At 35.6% G+C, this 16,660-nt stretch overlaps 1 protein-coding gene across 4 annotated transcripts in view; it reads right to left on the reverse strand.

Moving 5' to 3' along the window:
* The window catches only part of COL24A1 (collagen type XXIV alpha 1 chain), a 404,516-nt gene that overhangs the window by 230,582 nt on the left and 157,274 nt on the right, over positions 1 to 16,660 (reverse strand). For all 4 annotated transcript variants that reach the window (XM_060090037.1, XM_060090036.1, XM_060090035.1 and 1 more), the window contains exon 20: positions 10,027 to 10,080. In XM_060090037.1, the coding sequence (XP_059946020.1) occupies positions 10,027 to 10,080 (54 nt within the window). The remainder of the gene's footprint in view (positions 1 to 10,026; positions 10,081 to 16,660) is intronic.

The raw sequence follows: 16,660 nt of genomic DNA on the forward strand, positions 1-16,660 counted from the left end.
AAACTGCAAAATCTCCAAGGTATGCCCATAGGTGGAAACAACCTTAATGTCCATTGACAGATGAGTGAATAAAGAAAATGTGGGTTTTTGGACTATTGGAAAATGGACTATTATTATGCAGCCTTTAAAAAGAACAAAATTCTATTTCGCTTCACTGTGTAAACTTTGTGCACATCCTTTTGGGTGTACTGATAAACAAATTAATATGCAAGTCATTTTTGGGGGTCCAAATACTAGCTACAAATTTTCTATGCAGTAAACACGGTTTATATATAAACTGTAAATTTATCCAACTAATTTGTTGAAATAATTCAAGTGAATTGGAACTGTTAGGACTAAGTATATCCCAAATTTATAGTTTTGAGTCCAAACTAGATTTTCCCTTACTACATAGACAGGACCTCGTCAACCTTGTCCCCCAGTGTTTACATGGGTATGTTTCCTAAAACTGTACAAATGTTAAATTTCTAATCTTTGGTAATATGATTTTACAAAAAATTTGCTTTTCTTCTGTTATTGTTCAGCTCAGTCATCTTCATATATGCTTAATCCTTCCTAGTTACTTGTGTTATTTCATTTTCTTCTGTTTTTTTTTTTCCTCATTCTATTGATATATCGACATCTTCATTACTGGTTTCTAAGAACTCATTTATGACTAAGGATGTTAACCATATGTCATGCAATGCAAATGAAATACCATATTTTACTGCCATCAATTTACTATACTGTTTTGTATTTTGGTTGTGTTTTAAAATATAAACATGTTGTGTTTTAAAAAATAAATAAATAAATAAAAAGAATGAAAATTTGACATAGGCTATAATATGGACGAACCCTGAAGTCCTTATACTAAGTGAAATAAGCCAGTCCCAGAAACACAAATATTGCATGATTAGCACTTCCCTGGTGGCGCAGTGGTTGAGAGTCCGCCTGCCGATGCAGGGGACACAGGTTCATGCTCCGGTCCGGGAGGATCCCACATGCTGCGGAGCAGCTAGGCCGTGAGCCATGGCCACTGGGCCTGAGCTTCCGGAGCCTGTGCTCCGCAACGGGAGAGGCCGCGGCAATGAGAGGCCCACGTACCCCCCACACACAAAAAAATATTGCATGATTCTACTTATGTGAGGTATCTAAAGTAGCCAGACTCATAGAAGCAGAAAGAGAGTGATGGTTGCCAGTGGTTGGGGAAGGTAGAAATTGGAGTTGCTGTTAAATGGGTATAGAGTTTGAGTCATGCAAGATGAAAACATTCTAGAGATCTGCTGTGCAAAACTATGCATATAGTTAACAGTACTGTACTGTACACTTAAAAATTTGTTGAGAGTAGATTTTATGTTATATGCTTTTTACCGCAATTAAAAAAAAAACTTCCATGGGCTTATTAGCATTCAAGCTCCTCAACTTTATATTTAAGATCAGTCACAATCTACCTACTAACTCTTTTTTTTAAGTCAGGTAGGTTTATTTCCACACCTCCATCATTGTGTTGGTTTTGTACCTGTTGCATAAAATATCTCATTCCTTCGTTCTACTTGGCCAAATCCAACTCATCCAACTCAAATCCTGATCTCTCTATGAAGTGTCTCAGAAAAATGGCCACACAAATTATTGTCTTCTCTGAGTTCCTTATCCATTTATTATGTGCTGCCTAGTTTACTTTTTAACTTTTCACTGTGGAAATCTCATGTTTCCAGTGGATTACAAGTTCCTAGTAGACAGAAGAGCATGTTTTAATCTTATTTCCAAGTAATTGCTTAACAAAGTCCATTGCCCATTGTATAAACTCAATAAATACTTCTCAGCTAACTAAATGCTGCCTGGAAAATAAAATGGTTAAAATAAGAAATCTGTGAACAAAATCTTGATTTTGGAATGTGAATCTTCAGGGCTGGCTTGAGGTGATCTCAGAGAAGTATTTAGGAATGCATTTTCCTCTTATTAAGTTAGTTCACCAGACCTATTATAACTAATATGACTAATCTGTTAGTTATACAGATAAACACATAACATATTTTAATAACTCAGTGTAAAAACTATTTCCATATTTCTGTAACATAACCTCACGAATAGGCTTTTTCTAAAAACTTACCAGGGATGTTATACAACAAACAAGAACAGCCTGCTTTACCATCCTTAATTCCATAACCAAAGGAACAACATAAACCATTATGGCAACAAATAAGTTATTCCTCTGTTTACTGGAGAACAGAGAATATTTATTGGGTACTCACGTTCTGCAGTAAGCAGCAAGGGATGTGGTTTTGCTAATGTTATGGGATGCTTGAAAACAGACTGCCAAACTGGGTAGCTCTCAAGAAGTCTTGTTGAACTATGCTTTGTATCTATATACACATATACATACACACACAATCCCACAATCAACAGAACCATAGTTAACACAAGTTTCCAATGTTAGTTTGAGGTTTTTAGTCAACTGGAAGAAGATGAGGAGAAAATAAAAGGCTTCTTTAGAGCTGTGCCAAATTGCTCTGGAAGGGTTTGCAAATAGTGTAACCACATATTTCAAACAGAGTGCGCATGATATTTTTGATGACCATCTTGTATAACCAAAACAGAACTTGAATAATTTATATTGTCCCCACTTTCTTTTTTTTTTTTTGCGATATGCAGGCCTCTCACTTTTGTGGCCTCTCCCGTTGCAGAGCACAGGCTCCGGACGCGCAGGCTCAGAGGCCATGGCTCACGGGCCCAGCCGCTCCGCGGCATGTGGGATTTTCCCGGACGGGGCACGAACCCGCGTCCCCTGCATCAGCAGGCAGACTCTCAACCACTGCGCCACCAGGGAAGCCCTATTGTCCCCACTTTCTAAGGAAGACATATATACGAAAATAAAGGAAGTTTTAAGATGCTTCCATGACATAGTGTATACAACTAAAGAAACACATCATGCAAATAGGGTCAGTATGTTTGGCTCTACTTTTCCCTTCTGTTTCTAGAAACAATTTTGAGGCAAATAGGAAGGATGAAAAAGAGAGACAAAAACAGACCCTTCCCAACCTATAAAACATAAAATAATATTCCTCTTCCTTTAAAATTTTCTGGTTCTTTTGATTAAACCATCTAGGATATTATATTAAAATTCAGTCATGTGTAGAAAAACAATTAGTCTCATAATGTTGGTGCTGATGAGGCTACAAGCTCATGTTTACTGAAAAAATTCAGATAAAGCAATCTAAAAAGTAACTACTATCCCCTGGAAATTCAACCATTAATATTCATTAAAATATCTGGCTTTCAGATCTTTTGTCCCACTTTTATACTGTAATTTTAAGACCAAAGGAAGTAATGAGAAGGAAGTATTAAAGATTACTATTATAATACTATTCAAAAGGTCAACTGCCTTTCTTAAGTTCTCTGACATTGTTCTTAACAAAAATTTAATAGAAACAAAATTTACAAACTGAAGAGGATTTACAAAGCTATCTTGTGTTCTTCACCTAGTATGATATGCATACTTTAAAACATAAAGCTAGGGGGTGGAGTGCAAGATGGGGTAGGGATTAAGAGGTACAAACTATTATGTATAAAATTAAAAAGAGCTACATTAAAAGGATCATACACCATGATCAAGGGGGATTTGTCCCAGGGATGCAAAGATTTTTCCATATCTGCAAATGAATCAGTGTGATACAACACATCAACAAACTGAAAAGCCAAATGATCATCTCAATAGATGCAGAAAAAGCTTTTGACAAAATTCAACATCCATTTATGATAAAAACTCTCCAGAAAGTGGGCATAGAGGGAACATATCAACAACAAAATAAAGGCCATATATGACAAACCTACAGCTAACATCACACTCAATGATGAAAAACTGAAAGCATTTCCTCTAAGATCAGGAACAAGACAAGGATATCCATTCTCGCCACTTTTATTCAACATAGTTTTGGAAGTTATAGCCATGGAAATCAGAGAAGAAGAAGAAATAAAGGGAATCCAAATTGGAAAAGAAGTAAAACTGTCACTGTTTGTAGATGGCATGATAGAAACACATAGAAAACACATAAAAAAAAACACATAGAAAATCCTAAAGATGCTACCAGAAAACTACTAGAGCTCATCAATGAATTTGGTAAAGTTGCAGGACACAAAATTAATACACAGCAATCTGTTGCATTTCTATACAGTAACAATGAAAGATCAGAAGGAGAAATGAAAGAAACAATCCCATTTACCAATGCATGAAAAAGAATAAAATACCTAGGAATATACCACTTAAGGAGGCAAAAGACCTGTACTCTGAAAACTATAAGACACTGATGAAAGAAATCGAAGATGACACAAACATTTGGAAAGATATACCCTGTTCTTGGATTGGAAGAATCGACATTGTCAAAATGACTAAACTACCCAAGGCAATATACAGATTCAGTGCAATCCCTATCAAATTACACATGGCAGTTTTCACAGAACTAGAGTAAATATCTTAAAATTTACAGGGAGACACAAAAGACACTGAATAGCCAAAGCAATCTTGAGAAAGAAAAACGGAGGTATCACACTCCTTGACTTCAGACTATACTACAAAGATACAATCACCAGGGTTTCCTTGGTGGTGCAGTGGTTGAGAATCTGCCTGCTAATGCAGGGGACACGGGTTCGAGCCCTGGTCTGGGAGGATCCCACATGCCGCAGAGCAACTAGGTCTGTGAGCCACAAGTACTGAGCCTGCACGTCTGGAGCCTGTGCTCCACAACAAGAGAGGCCGTGATAGTGAGAGGCCCCCACACTGTGATGAAGAGTGGCCCCCGTTTGCCACAACTAGAGAAAGCCCTTGCACAAAAACGAAGACCCAACACAGCAAAAATAAATTAATTAATTAATAAACTCCTACCCCCAACATCTTCTTTAAAAAAAAAATTAAAAAAAAGACACAATCACCAAAACAGTGTGGCACTGGCACAAAAACAGAAATATAGATCAATGGAACAGGATAGGAAGCCTAGAAATAAACCCATGCACCTATGGTAAATTAATCTATGACAAAGGAAGGAAGACTACACAATGGGGGAAAGACAGTCTCTTCAATAAGTGGTACTGGAAAAAATGGACAGATACATGTAAAAAAATGAAATTAGAACATTCTCTAACACTATACACAAAAAATAAACTCAAAATGGATTAAAGACCTAAATGTAAGATCGGATGCTATAAAACTCTTAGAGGAAAATATGGGCATAATACTCTTTGACATTAATCACAGCAATATCTTTTGATCCATATCCTAGAGTAATGGAAATAAAAACAAAAATAAACAAATGGGACATAATTAAACTCAAAAGCTTTTGCACAGCAAAGGAAACCATAAACAAAATCAAAGACAACCCATAGAAGGGAGAAAATATTTGCAAATGATGTGACTGACATGAGATTAATCTCCAAAATTTACAAACAGCTCATGAAGCACAATACCAAAAAAGCAAACAACTGAATCAAAAAATGTGCAAAAAATCTAAATAGAAATTTCTCCAAAGAAGACATACAGATGGCCAAGAGGTTCATGAAAAGATGCTCAACATCACTAATTATTAGAGAAATGCAAATCAAAACTACCATGAGATATTACCTCATACGAGTCAGAATGGCCATCATCAAAAAATCTACAAACAATAAATGCTGGAGAGGGTGTGGAGAAAAGGGAACCGTCCTACACTGCTGGTGGGAATGTACATTGGTACAGCCACTGTGGAGAACAGTATGGAGGTTCCTTAAGAACTTAAAAATAGAGTTACCATATGATCCAGCAATCCCACCCTTGGGCATATATCTGGAGAAAAACATGGTTAGAAAGGATACACGCACCCCAGTGTTCACTGCAGTGCTGTTCACAATAGCCAAGACATGGAAGCATCCTAAATGTCCATCAAAAGATGAATGGATAAAGAAGATGTCGTACATATATACAATGGAATATTACTCAGCCATTAAAAAAGAATGAAATAACGCCATTTGCAGCAACCTGGATGGACCTGGAGATTATCATACTAAGTGAAGTAAGTCAGACAGAGAAAGAATAATATCATATGATATCACTTATATGTGGAATCTTTAAAAGAAGGATACAAATGCACTTATTTACAAAACAGAAACAGACTCACAGACTTAGAGAATGAACTTATGGTTACCAGGGGGGAAAAGTTGTGGGGAGGGATAGATTGGGAGTTTGGGATTGACATGTACACACTGCTATATTTAAAATAGATAACCAACAAGGACATACTGTATAGCACAGGGAATGCTGATCAATACTCTGTAACAACCTAAATGGGAAAAGAATTTGAAAAAGAATAGACACATGTATATGTATAACTGAATCACTTTGCTGTACACCTGAAACTAACACAACATCATTAATCATCTATACTCCAATATAAAATTAAAAAGTTTTTTAATTTTTAGAAAATTGTGAATCACCATGTTGTACACCTGTAACATATAATATTGTATATTAGCTATACGTCAATAAAATTTTTTTAAAGTTAGGAAACCCTACAGAAGAAAAAAACATTAAGTTCAATTATCACTTTCTCTTGAAGTAATTCCCAATTTCCTAAGGCAGAATCTGTTGTCAATTATCTAGGCTCTCATAGCCCTTCACCAACTCTTTTATATAGCATGTCTTACAATACTTTGTGGTTTTTCTTTTTTTCCAACCTCTCTTAACTGTAATCTCATCAAGGGGAGGGACCATAGTTCAGAAATCTTTATCATCCCACATTTAGTACTTGGCTTAAAACATAAAAGAAACTCAATAAATGTTAAATGAATGAATTACTGAATGAATGGAAAAATGAATGTGTTTATATATGCATCAAGTTCAAGTTCCTAAGTATACAGCAGGTAAGGGGCTAAGTTACATATGAGAAATTCTCAACTCAGTTCTCTATACTACCTCTCTCTCTCAATGTCCGTTCATGCTACTATTTCTACTTTGGGATTTGGTTTACTACTAGATATTGATTATTTCTGTCTCGACGTCAACCAGATACCACAAGCTAAATATACCCAGAATCAAATATCTTGTCTTCCCCATCTTCCAAACCTATTCCCCCTTCTGAGTTCCTTAGTTAAGTCAATGACATCAGTAACACAAGTCATAGTCCCAGTTTTATCTTTGACTTCTCTTTCTCCCATCACCTTCATTTAATGAGTTACCAAGTTGTATTGTTTCTATTTCTGAATTAGCTTTTAAATAGTCATTCAATCAATCATCCACTCAGCCAATATCTATTATGTTCCTATTATGTGCTATGGATATTATCATGGTTATTGTGATATGTATAAAACCAATGAGTGTCTTTCTCAAAAAGCTTATAGTCTAATAGAGAGATAAGCAAATCAGCAGTTATATGAAGATACGTGCTTGATAGATTTTTTTAGGAATACAGAGAAGAGACATCTCAATTAGATTTGAGAGGAACAGTAAAAGTTTCCTGGATAATGTGGCATGTGATGTGTAGGTGTTAGCTAGATAAGTAGGGCACAGATCCAGATTAAAAAAAAAAAAAACAGCATGCAGGAAGCTGTGAGATTTGAACAAGTATGGCATGGTTTGGTACTCTAAATAGTCTACCTGGAGTAATGCTTTTGAAAGAGCAATGGGAGATGTGACTAGATGACAACAGAGTTAGAGAGAGAGAGTAGGTCATAAAGAACCTTGTGTAAAAAGTAAAGAATTATCATCCTTAACCTGGAAGCTATGGAGATACTGAAGAATTTAAGTACAAAAATGACATGATAAAATCTATACTTTACAAACATTATTACATCAGTAGTTTGGATGTAGATTTGAAGAAATGCCAGAATGGTGGCAAGAAGAACAATTAGAGGGCTATTACACTAATCCTGGTGAAGAATAAATAGGGCCTAAACTAAAACATTGGCAGTGAAAATGCTTTCAAGGGCAAAGATAGGAAATTTTGAGTCAAAGGAGAGATCAGGATAAAGGTGATAATTGATGGCATGAGGTCATTCAGGAGTCAGGAGAGGGTTTGATACAAAACATATGTGAAATTTGAATACTGGGGAGGGGGAGGAATAACTTTTCTGTGGAGACAGAAAGGAAGGGGGAAATACGGCTGAATATGTACAGGGAGAGTTGTTAGGTGGCCAGTAGTGTTTTCAGATAACATACAGGATGCCCAGTTAGATTTGAATTTCACATAAAGAATGAATAACTTTTAGTACAAGTGTGTTCCAAATACTGCACCTTCATCCTCTTACAAGTTTCCTTTTCCTGAATGCCATATATCTTACTTGTCTGTCTGCAAATTCTGACTCATTCATCATGTCAGCTCAAGTGCTACCTTCTCTACAAAGAGTAATCTGAGTCCCCTAACCATATACTCACACAGTATCACATATTATATGTTATTCACATGGTTATTATAAAGGATTTCCTGTATATATTTCTCTAGATTGTAAGTTTCTTTTTTTTTTTTTTTCTTTTTGCTGTATGCGGGCCTCTCACTGTTGTGGCCTCTCCCGTTGCGGAGCACAGGCTCCGGATGCGCAGGCCCAGCGGCCATGGCTCACGGGCCCAGCCGCTCCGCGGCATATGGGATCCTCCCAGACCGGGGCACGAACCCGTATCCCCTGCATCGGCAGGCGGACTCTTAACCACTGCGCCACCAGGGAGGCCCTGTAAGTTTCTTGAAAGTAGGGAGCAGGACTTTTCATCTTTGTAGCCCTAGGGTCTAGCACAATGGCTGTCACATAAGAGGCAGCCAGTAAATATTTGTTGATTGAATGAATGTTCTGTTTCACTTCAGATCTTTATAACTTCTTTTCTAGCTTTTTCTAGCTCATCTCTTTGCCTTCATTTTTTCTCTTGTTAAACCATCCTCCATGCTGACATAAGAGGTATCTTTTTTAAAACATAAATCACTTAGGATACTTTACCACTTAAAAATCTTTGATTACTCCATGACGCCCATGGTAGAAGTAGAAACTCTTCAACAAGGTCTTAAACCTTCCCCACAATTTAATCCCCAAACTCAGTGGTTAAGAGCTCAGACTTTGAAATCATGTCTGGGTTAGAATCCTGACTAAGTCACCTGATAGTTATGTGACTGAGGGAATAACTTAACTATCTATAAAATGGGGATAAAATCTACCTCATAAAGCTGTTGTGAAGATTAAATGAGATATCTGTAAAACATTTACTACAGTACTGTAGTACTTGACAGTATAGTACACTAACAAATATAGCTATATTAATATCCTTTCCAGCTTCATCCCCTAAAACTTCCTCTCTACTCACACTAATAATCTTCCACAGCAGCTACACTTCATAACCTGCCAGTTCTCCAAACTTCAGGCTATTTCATCGTTCTGTGTCTATTCACAATACTTTATTTGTTTACAATGCTCATTCTATGTCAGCCTGCTTGGCAAAGCTTGGTATTTAAAGGTTTTCCATGGATAACTTCTAGTATACATACACAACAACAGTAAAGGAAGTTAGAAATGATTAGGTTTCTGCAGGTAGTTTGTGCTATGTATAAATTCCAGAACACCATAGGCTTTCTTTTATTTTAATCAGTGGATATTTAATAGGCCCTAAAGGGTTTTAGTGGTCAGAAAACTCTCATCCATTTAGTGTAGGCTATAGGTTTTTGGGGTTTTAAATTTTTTTCGCCTCTTATAAGAAATCATTTTTTCAGTTATTTGTGTGCTTTGCAAATACTGTCACCTTAATCTAAGTCTAGACCAAACCAGAAAAATCATTTTCAATGACCTGAACCCAAGAGGCTGTATAAACAAACTCCTACTAAACAAATGATACCAAAAGAACAACCAGACACGCAAACTACTTCCTGATTATCTCAAAACAAGCTGTACAAGGTTTTTTAAATGCACTGAGTCAGCTCAAAAATATCTAGAAATGTTCTGATATTTCTAAAATATTTTTTTACCCATTCATTGAGATTTGACATTAGAAAACTATAGATACCATACTTTTTTCTTCTTCTGTTTTTCTTTTTCTTTTTTTCCCCTTACCTTTGATCCTTCAGGGCCATTTTGTCCAGGAATCCCAATATCTCCAGGAAAACCCTAGGGAACATAAAAATATAGAGAGTTTATTCCATAGCAAATTACTTTAAATCTATTAAGCATATAGAAATTCCCTTTGCCTTTCTTTGATGTCCAATAAAAATGATTTATTCTCCTCAAAACTTCAATATTAAAGATTAATCGTTAGGCAGTTGTCTGACATTGGAATTCAAAACTTATTAAGTATACTAAAACAGAGCTTACTTCATCAGTTATTCATGAACAATCCTCAGACCCAAAGAAAATTCTCTAATCCAGTCTAAGAGATTTTTGAAATCTTATTCAAAATCATTCACAACTTGAAAAAAAGGCAAAAAAATAATGTAACAGGTCTTTTCAGTGTCATATGGGACACAGAGCCACCCAAGGATTAGGGGAATGTACTTTGTTACACTCATTGTTTACTAACTAACTATATGCTAATTCTTCTGTTTGGTGAAAAAAACAATAACCCCAAAGGTTATATAGCTTAACATACAGGATACTAATCAGTTTTGTATCGAACTCAGCTATCTTATTCTAACATTCCCATATTCAATTGTCTATAAATAGCTCAATATTCTTTGAATTTGTATTAACATCTTACTGGTTCCATCACTAATTAACAAATTGAATAAAATCTTTGACCCATGTTTACTTCATATTTGCCTGAAAATCATAATTTTACCTTTTTGGAAATTATACTTTAGCAGTTTAAAACAGTTTTCTCAAGAAATAGAAATGGACCAAAGTGTCAGAAAAATCTGTGCTGAGAGAAGGCCAACAGTGTTGCTCCAAAATGGTCAGATCGATATTCTTACTGAAATAATACATTAGAATGAAATTCATCATGATCAATTCCAATATAGATAATAAGCTAATAATTATAGTTTTCCTTGTATTTTGTCACAGATAAGCTGTTTCAGTGTTTCCTTCTGACATGGATAAAGGAATAAATAGTAGAATAAGTACAAGAATCATATCCTTAAAAGTAAAGAAGGCTGCAATTAAGTATGAATGTCAGCTAGAAAAGACAGTTCATTGGAGGGGTAAATATTATGGTAATTAAAATGCCAACACGTAAGATGGAATAGCAAGGTTGATTCTGGAAAACTCATCTTGGAAAAAAAGAAAAAATCAACAGTAAGTGATACCAACTTATCCAGTCTGGATTAGGACAGAAATGACTCCAATTTAAAACTTGGATTCTGTGGAGAAAAATATTACTTGTGGTCGTTTCTGGCAAGAGAAAAGGCAGTGGTAACAGAAAGACTGGACACAGGATCAGATTTCTGGAAGTTTTGGAACAGAATATGTTTAATACAGACTTGCTGATGGCTTTTCTAACTAAAGGAAATCAGGTTCATCTATACTTTCTCTGCCTTGAGTAATTTTCCCTTATCTTTCTTCACCTGGAACACTTAAGTTTTAAATAGGAGATTAAATAATATATTACTTGAAAATCTTTCTTTGACCTCCAATACCCTGAATTAGGACCCTTCTAAGACTCACACCATCTTAGGGTCCTACAAGTGTACTTGATAGTGTTTTGGCTTGTATTGTTTTCCTCATCAGATTGTAAATTCCCTGAGGGCAGCTTTATCTCTTATTAACCACCATATTCCCAGAAACTAGTACAACACCTGGCACATAGTAAATGCTAAAAAAAATTGATTTTTTTGCTCTTGAATAATGATTTATTTCTTTTGACAATAAAAAGGGACAACATGGCTGGTGGTTAATTTTGGCCCCTCAATACCAGTTTATAACCACTGGTTCACAGCATCCTCATAGATAAATTCATAATTCCTGTCTGTTCTCCAGCTGAGCCTGGAACACCTTGTCATACTAGAAAGCAAGCTGTAAAAGGTATCAAACCTGGAGTCACATTAAAAGAACTCTGGGAGCTTGAAGAGGATCTCACCAGCCAGAAATGGGACAACATGAACTTCAGTAAGGACAAAAATTGCAATGGATTGCAACAGGTCAAATATGATTAAATTCAGAAGTTCAAAATGATACAACAACAAAACATTATTCACATTTAGCGGATGAAAGAAAGCCAACTCATTATTTCCAAAACTGGTAAACAAAGGTGAAGAATCAAGCATTTATTCCACCTTTTCTATACATACAATAACACAACTAACCAAATAGTAGATTAGGGGATGTATTCCAGCCAATAAATGAAAAGAAGTGAAAGAACAAGAATATCTCCATTTTGCAATCCCCTAAATGATCTAATGTATGTAGGGAGTTGAGGAATCACAACTGTTAACATCACAGAATGATGATAGACATTTTGTGCTTCCTAATGAAAGAACACAATATCACCCATAGTCTTGTCAAAAACAAACAAGCGAAACTGACCTTGGCTAGGCCTCTATATGTGGCTACCAATTTGCGGGAAATACAGAGGAGGGAGAAACATGCTTAACTACACCATGAGACTATGATCAGCAAAATCCAGGCTTTGGGAATCTCTACAGGTTAAATGGCTGGGGATCTTCAACAATTAAATTATAAAGTGGGGAAAAGGCAATGGAAGGAGAACTTGTAGACTGAAAGACACAAGAGTAAAACAAACAAGACTAAGCTACAGTTTTAAAAGATGTACACCCGAGTGATAAACCATAAAAGAAAAAAGAGGAACTGCTTACTTTCTGGAGGAGAGATAGGCTTGTGGCTGCGTTGGGATCCATAAAAGTTTCTGGGGATAACTGGCAGTTCTATTCCTGACTTGTGTGGTAGTTATAAGAGTGTTTGTCTTATAACTGTTTGTGATATACATTTGTTTTATATAGTTTTTAGTGTCTGTGCTAGTAAGAAAAACGTTATGAGGTGACTTCTGGATAAATATGAACTATTGAGTATATATGCATGAATATCTGCTCCTTCTTAATCATTAAAATTACAGTAGAGGAATATTTAAAAGACAAAAAGTACCAAAGACCAGGGAATAAGAGACAAAAGATGTCAGCAAATCTGTTCTTATATTATAGCCATGTAAGTAGAATATTTTAAAATTAAAATTTTATTTAAAAGTTCAGAAGAACATCAGTATAGTTATTAAAAGGAGAAAAAAAATCTCCTCAAATAGGATACCTTTGAAACTTGGCCAGAGAATATATTTTTTTAAATAAACTGTTTTTTTTTTAAATTGGGGTATAGTTGCTTTACAATGTTGTTAGTTTCTGCTTCACAACGAAGTGCATCAGCTACATGTATACATATATCCCCTCCCTCTTGGACCTCCCTCCCACCCCCCCACCCACAATCCCACCCTTCTAGGTCACCACAGAGCACCAAGCTGAGCTCCCTGTGCTATACAGCAGGTTCCCACTAGCTATCCGTTTTACACATGGCAGTGGACCTAGAGTCTGTCATAAAGGGTGAATTAAGTCAGAAAGAGAAAAACAAATACGTGTATTAACACAGATATGTGGAATTTAGAAAAATGGTACAGATGAACCTATTTGCAGGGCAGGAATAGAGACCCAGATGTAGAGAACAGACGTGTGGACACAGTGGGGGGTGGGATGAATTGGGAGACTGGGATTGACGTATGTGCACTGCCATGTATAAAACAGATAGCTAATGGGAATATTTTTATTATTTAAAAAATTCCGGGGCTTCCCTGGTGGCACAGTGGTTGAAAATCTGCCTGCTAATGAGGGGACAGGGGTTCGAGCCCTGGTCTGGGAAGATCCCACATGCTGTGGAGCAACTAGGCCCATGAGCCACAACTACTGAGCCTGCGTGTCTGGAGCCTGTGCTCTGCAACAAGAGAGGCCGTGATAGTGAGTGGCCCCCACTTGCCACAACTAGAGAAAGCCCTCACACAGAAATGAAGATGCAACACAGCCATAAACAAACAAACAAACAAATAAATAAGCCAAGCATTTGAAGCCCTTAAAAAAAAAATTCCGTACCTGGGTTACCACCAAGTAAAGATCTTATCTTTTAAATAATAAATTTAAAATATAAAAATCAGAGTTAACTGGGTCAACTGAATTTTAATGATAACCTATGTCTATAAAATAAAGTTTTTTTAACTCTCTAATTCATTGTTGAAAATGTAAATCAAATGACAGGACGTGGCCATCCTTGCCAAGTAGCAAAATTTCAGAGAGCTCAGAGATTGAAAGATTTAAAAATACATCATTCAGAGTCTATAACTTTTATTAGAAAACTACATTGGCATGAAACTATACAGAAAAAAATTAAAAACAAAACACTGATAAAATGCTTAATTATATTTTTTCATCTAAAATACTTCAGTAAACACTGAAAAGTCAAAATGGTTTCTCCCACAATGTGCTTCACTATCTAAGTTGTCACATCACAATTGAAAGTATAACACCTTAGCGAGGAAAAGGATGAGCAGTCTGACTTGCGGTGTTTGTTTTAAAAATTGAGATATAATTGACATAAAACATATTAGTTTCAGGTGTAAAACACCTGTATATATAGAGAAAGAAATGATCACCACAATAAATCTAGTTAACATCCATCACCATGCTTAGTTGTAATTTTGCATGTGTGATGATAACTTTTAAGATCTGCTCTCTTAGAAACTTTCAAATGTACAACCAGTGTTATTAACTATGTCACCATGCTGTGCATTACCTCCCCATGGTTTGTAACTGGAAGTCTGCACCTCTGACCCCTTTTACCCACTTCACCCACCTTCCCCACCTGACCCCTGCCTCCTGCAACCACCAATCTGTTCTCTGTATCTATGAGGTTTTTTGTGTTTGTTTTCGTTTAGATTCTACATAAAAGTGAGATCACATAGCATTTGTCTTTCTCTGTATGACTTATATCACTTAGCATAATGCCTTCATGGTGCATCCAGGTTATTACAAATGGTAGGATTTCCTTTCTTTAAGGCTGAATACTTAATCAGATTTTTTTTTTTGCTATTGAGTTATATGAGTTCTTTATATATTCTGTATATTAACCCCTTATCAAATATGTAACTTGCAAATATTTTCTCCCATTTGATAGCCTGCTTTTTCACTTTGTTGATGGTTTCCTTTGCTATGCAGGATCTTTTTAGTTTGATGTAGTCCTACTTGCTTATTTTAGCTTTTGTTGCCTGTGTTTTTGGTGTCAAATCCAAAAAAATCATCACCAAGACTGATGTCAAGGAGCTTTCGGCCTATGTTGTCTTCTATGAGTTTTATGGTTTCAGGTATTACATTCAAGTTTTTAATCCATTTTGAGTTATTTTTTGTGTATAGTGTAAGATAGGGGGTCAAGTTTCATTTTTTTGCATGTGGCTGTCCAATATTCCCAAATCATTATTGAAGAGACCGACCTTTCCATCACTGTATATTCTTGGCTCCTCTGCCATAGATCAACTGACCACATGTGAATGGGTTTATTTCTGGTCATTTTTTCCTTTCTCTTCTTTTCCAGTAATCTATGTGTCTGTTTTTATGGCAATATCATACTGTTTTGATTACTACAACTTTGTAATATAGTTTGAAACTAGGAAGTGCGATGCCTCCAGCTTTGTTCTTCTTTCTCATGGTTGCTTCAGCTATTTGGGGTCATTTGTGGTTCCATATGAATTTTAGGATCGTTTGTTCCATTTTTGTGAAAAATGCCATTGGAGTTGTGGTAGGGATTGAACTGAATCTGTAGGTTGCTTTGGGTAGTATGGACATTTTAACAATATTAATTCTTCCAATCCACAAACATGGAATATCTTTCCATTTATTTTTGTCTCCTTCAATTTCTTTCATCAATGTCTTACAGTTCTCAACATACAGGTTTTTCACCCCCTTGATTAAATTTATTCTTAGGGGTTTTTTTTGATGCAATTATAAATGGGGTTGTTTTCTTAAGTTCTCTTTATGATAGTTCATTATTAGTGTATAGAAACAACTGATATTTTTTGTATATTGATTTTGTATCTTGCATGTGGTGCCTTCTTAATAGAAATAGTTTAATCACCAATTTTTATCAAGAAGCAGGAAACTCAAGTAGCTTTAAAAATAGTAAGTAAAAATGTGTCTTCTGTTTTTGGACTGCTAACATTTGTTTACTGCACTGAGAAGAGTGATTCAGTATCCTTTCCAGTAAAAACGTTTTATTATTCTCTAATCACTAAAGGCTGAGTCTAGTTCACATGCATTTTTAAAGCAAAACCTGGGAACAAAAGCACTAGAAGATTCCATTAGTTTCCTAAGAAATCATAAAACTAAAATATTGTCATTTTTATTCTGGCAGCTGTCAGAAGTCTGGAAGCTAGAGGATCCTAACAGAATAAATATGTGATGCTGTATGGTATACATTGAGCACATTAGTACTTCTTTAATAGGAATGGTAAGTCTGTTTTATTTTGAAATATATAGTCCTTTCAGTTAAAAAATAGTTAAAAATGGTAAACTGATAAATAATCCACAAATAAATAAATCCAATGAATAAACTAATTATGGTATATTGGTAAGATGAAACAACCTGGATGTGGCAACCTGGATGAATCTCAAATGCATTATGCTAAGTAAAAGAAGCCAGACCAAAAAAGAGTATATACTATATGAGTTCATTTATGTAAAACTTTAGAAAAATGCAAATTAATCTAAAGTGA

This window comes from Mesoplodon densirostris, chromosome 2 (assembly GCF_025265405.1).
Source record: "Mesoplodon densirostris isolate mMesDen1 chromosome 2, mMesDen1 primary haplotype, whole genome shotgun sequence".
NCBI classification, from domain to species: Eukaryota; Metazoa; Chordata; class Mammalia; order Artiodactyla; family Ziphiidae; genus Mesoplodon; species Mesoplodon densirostris.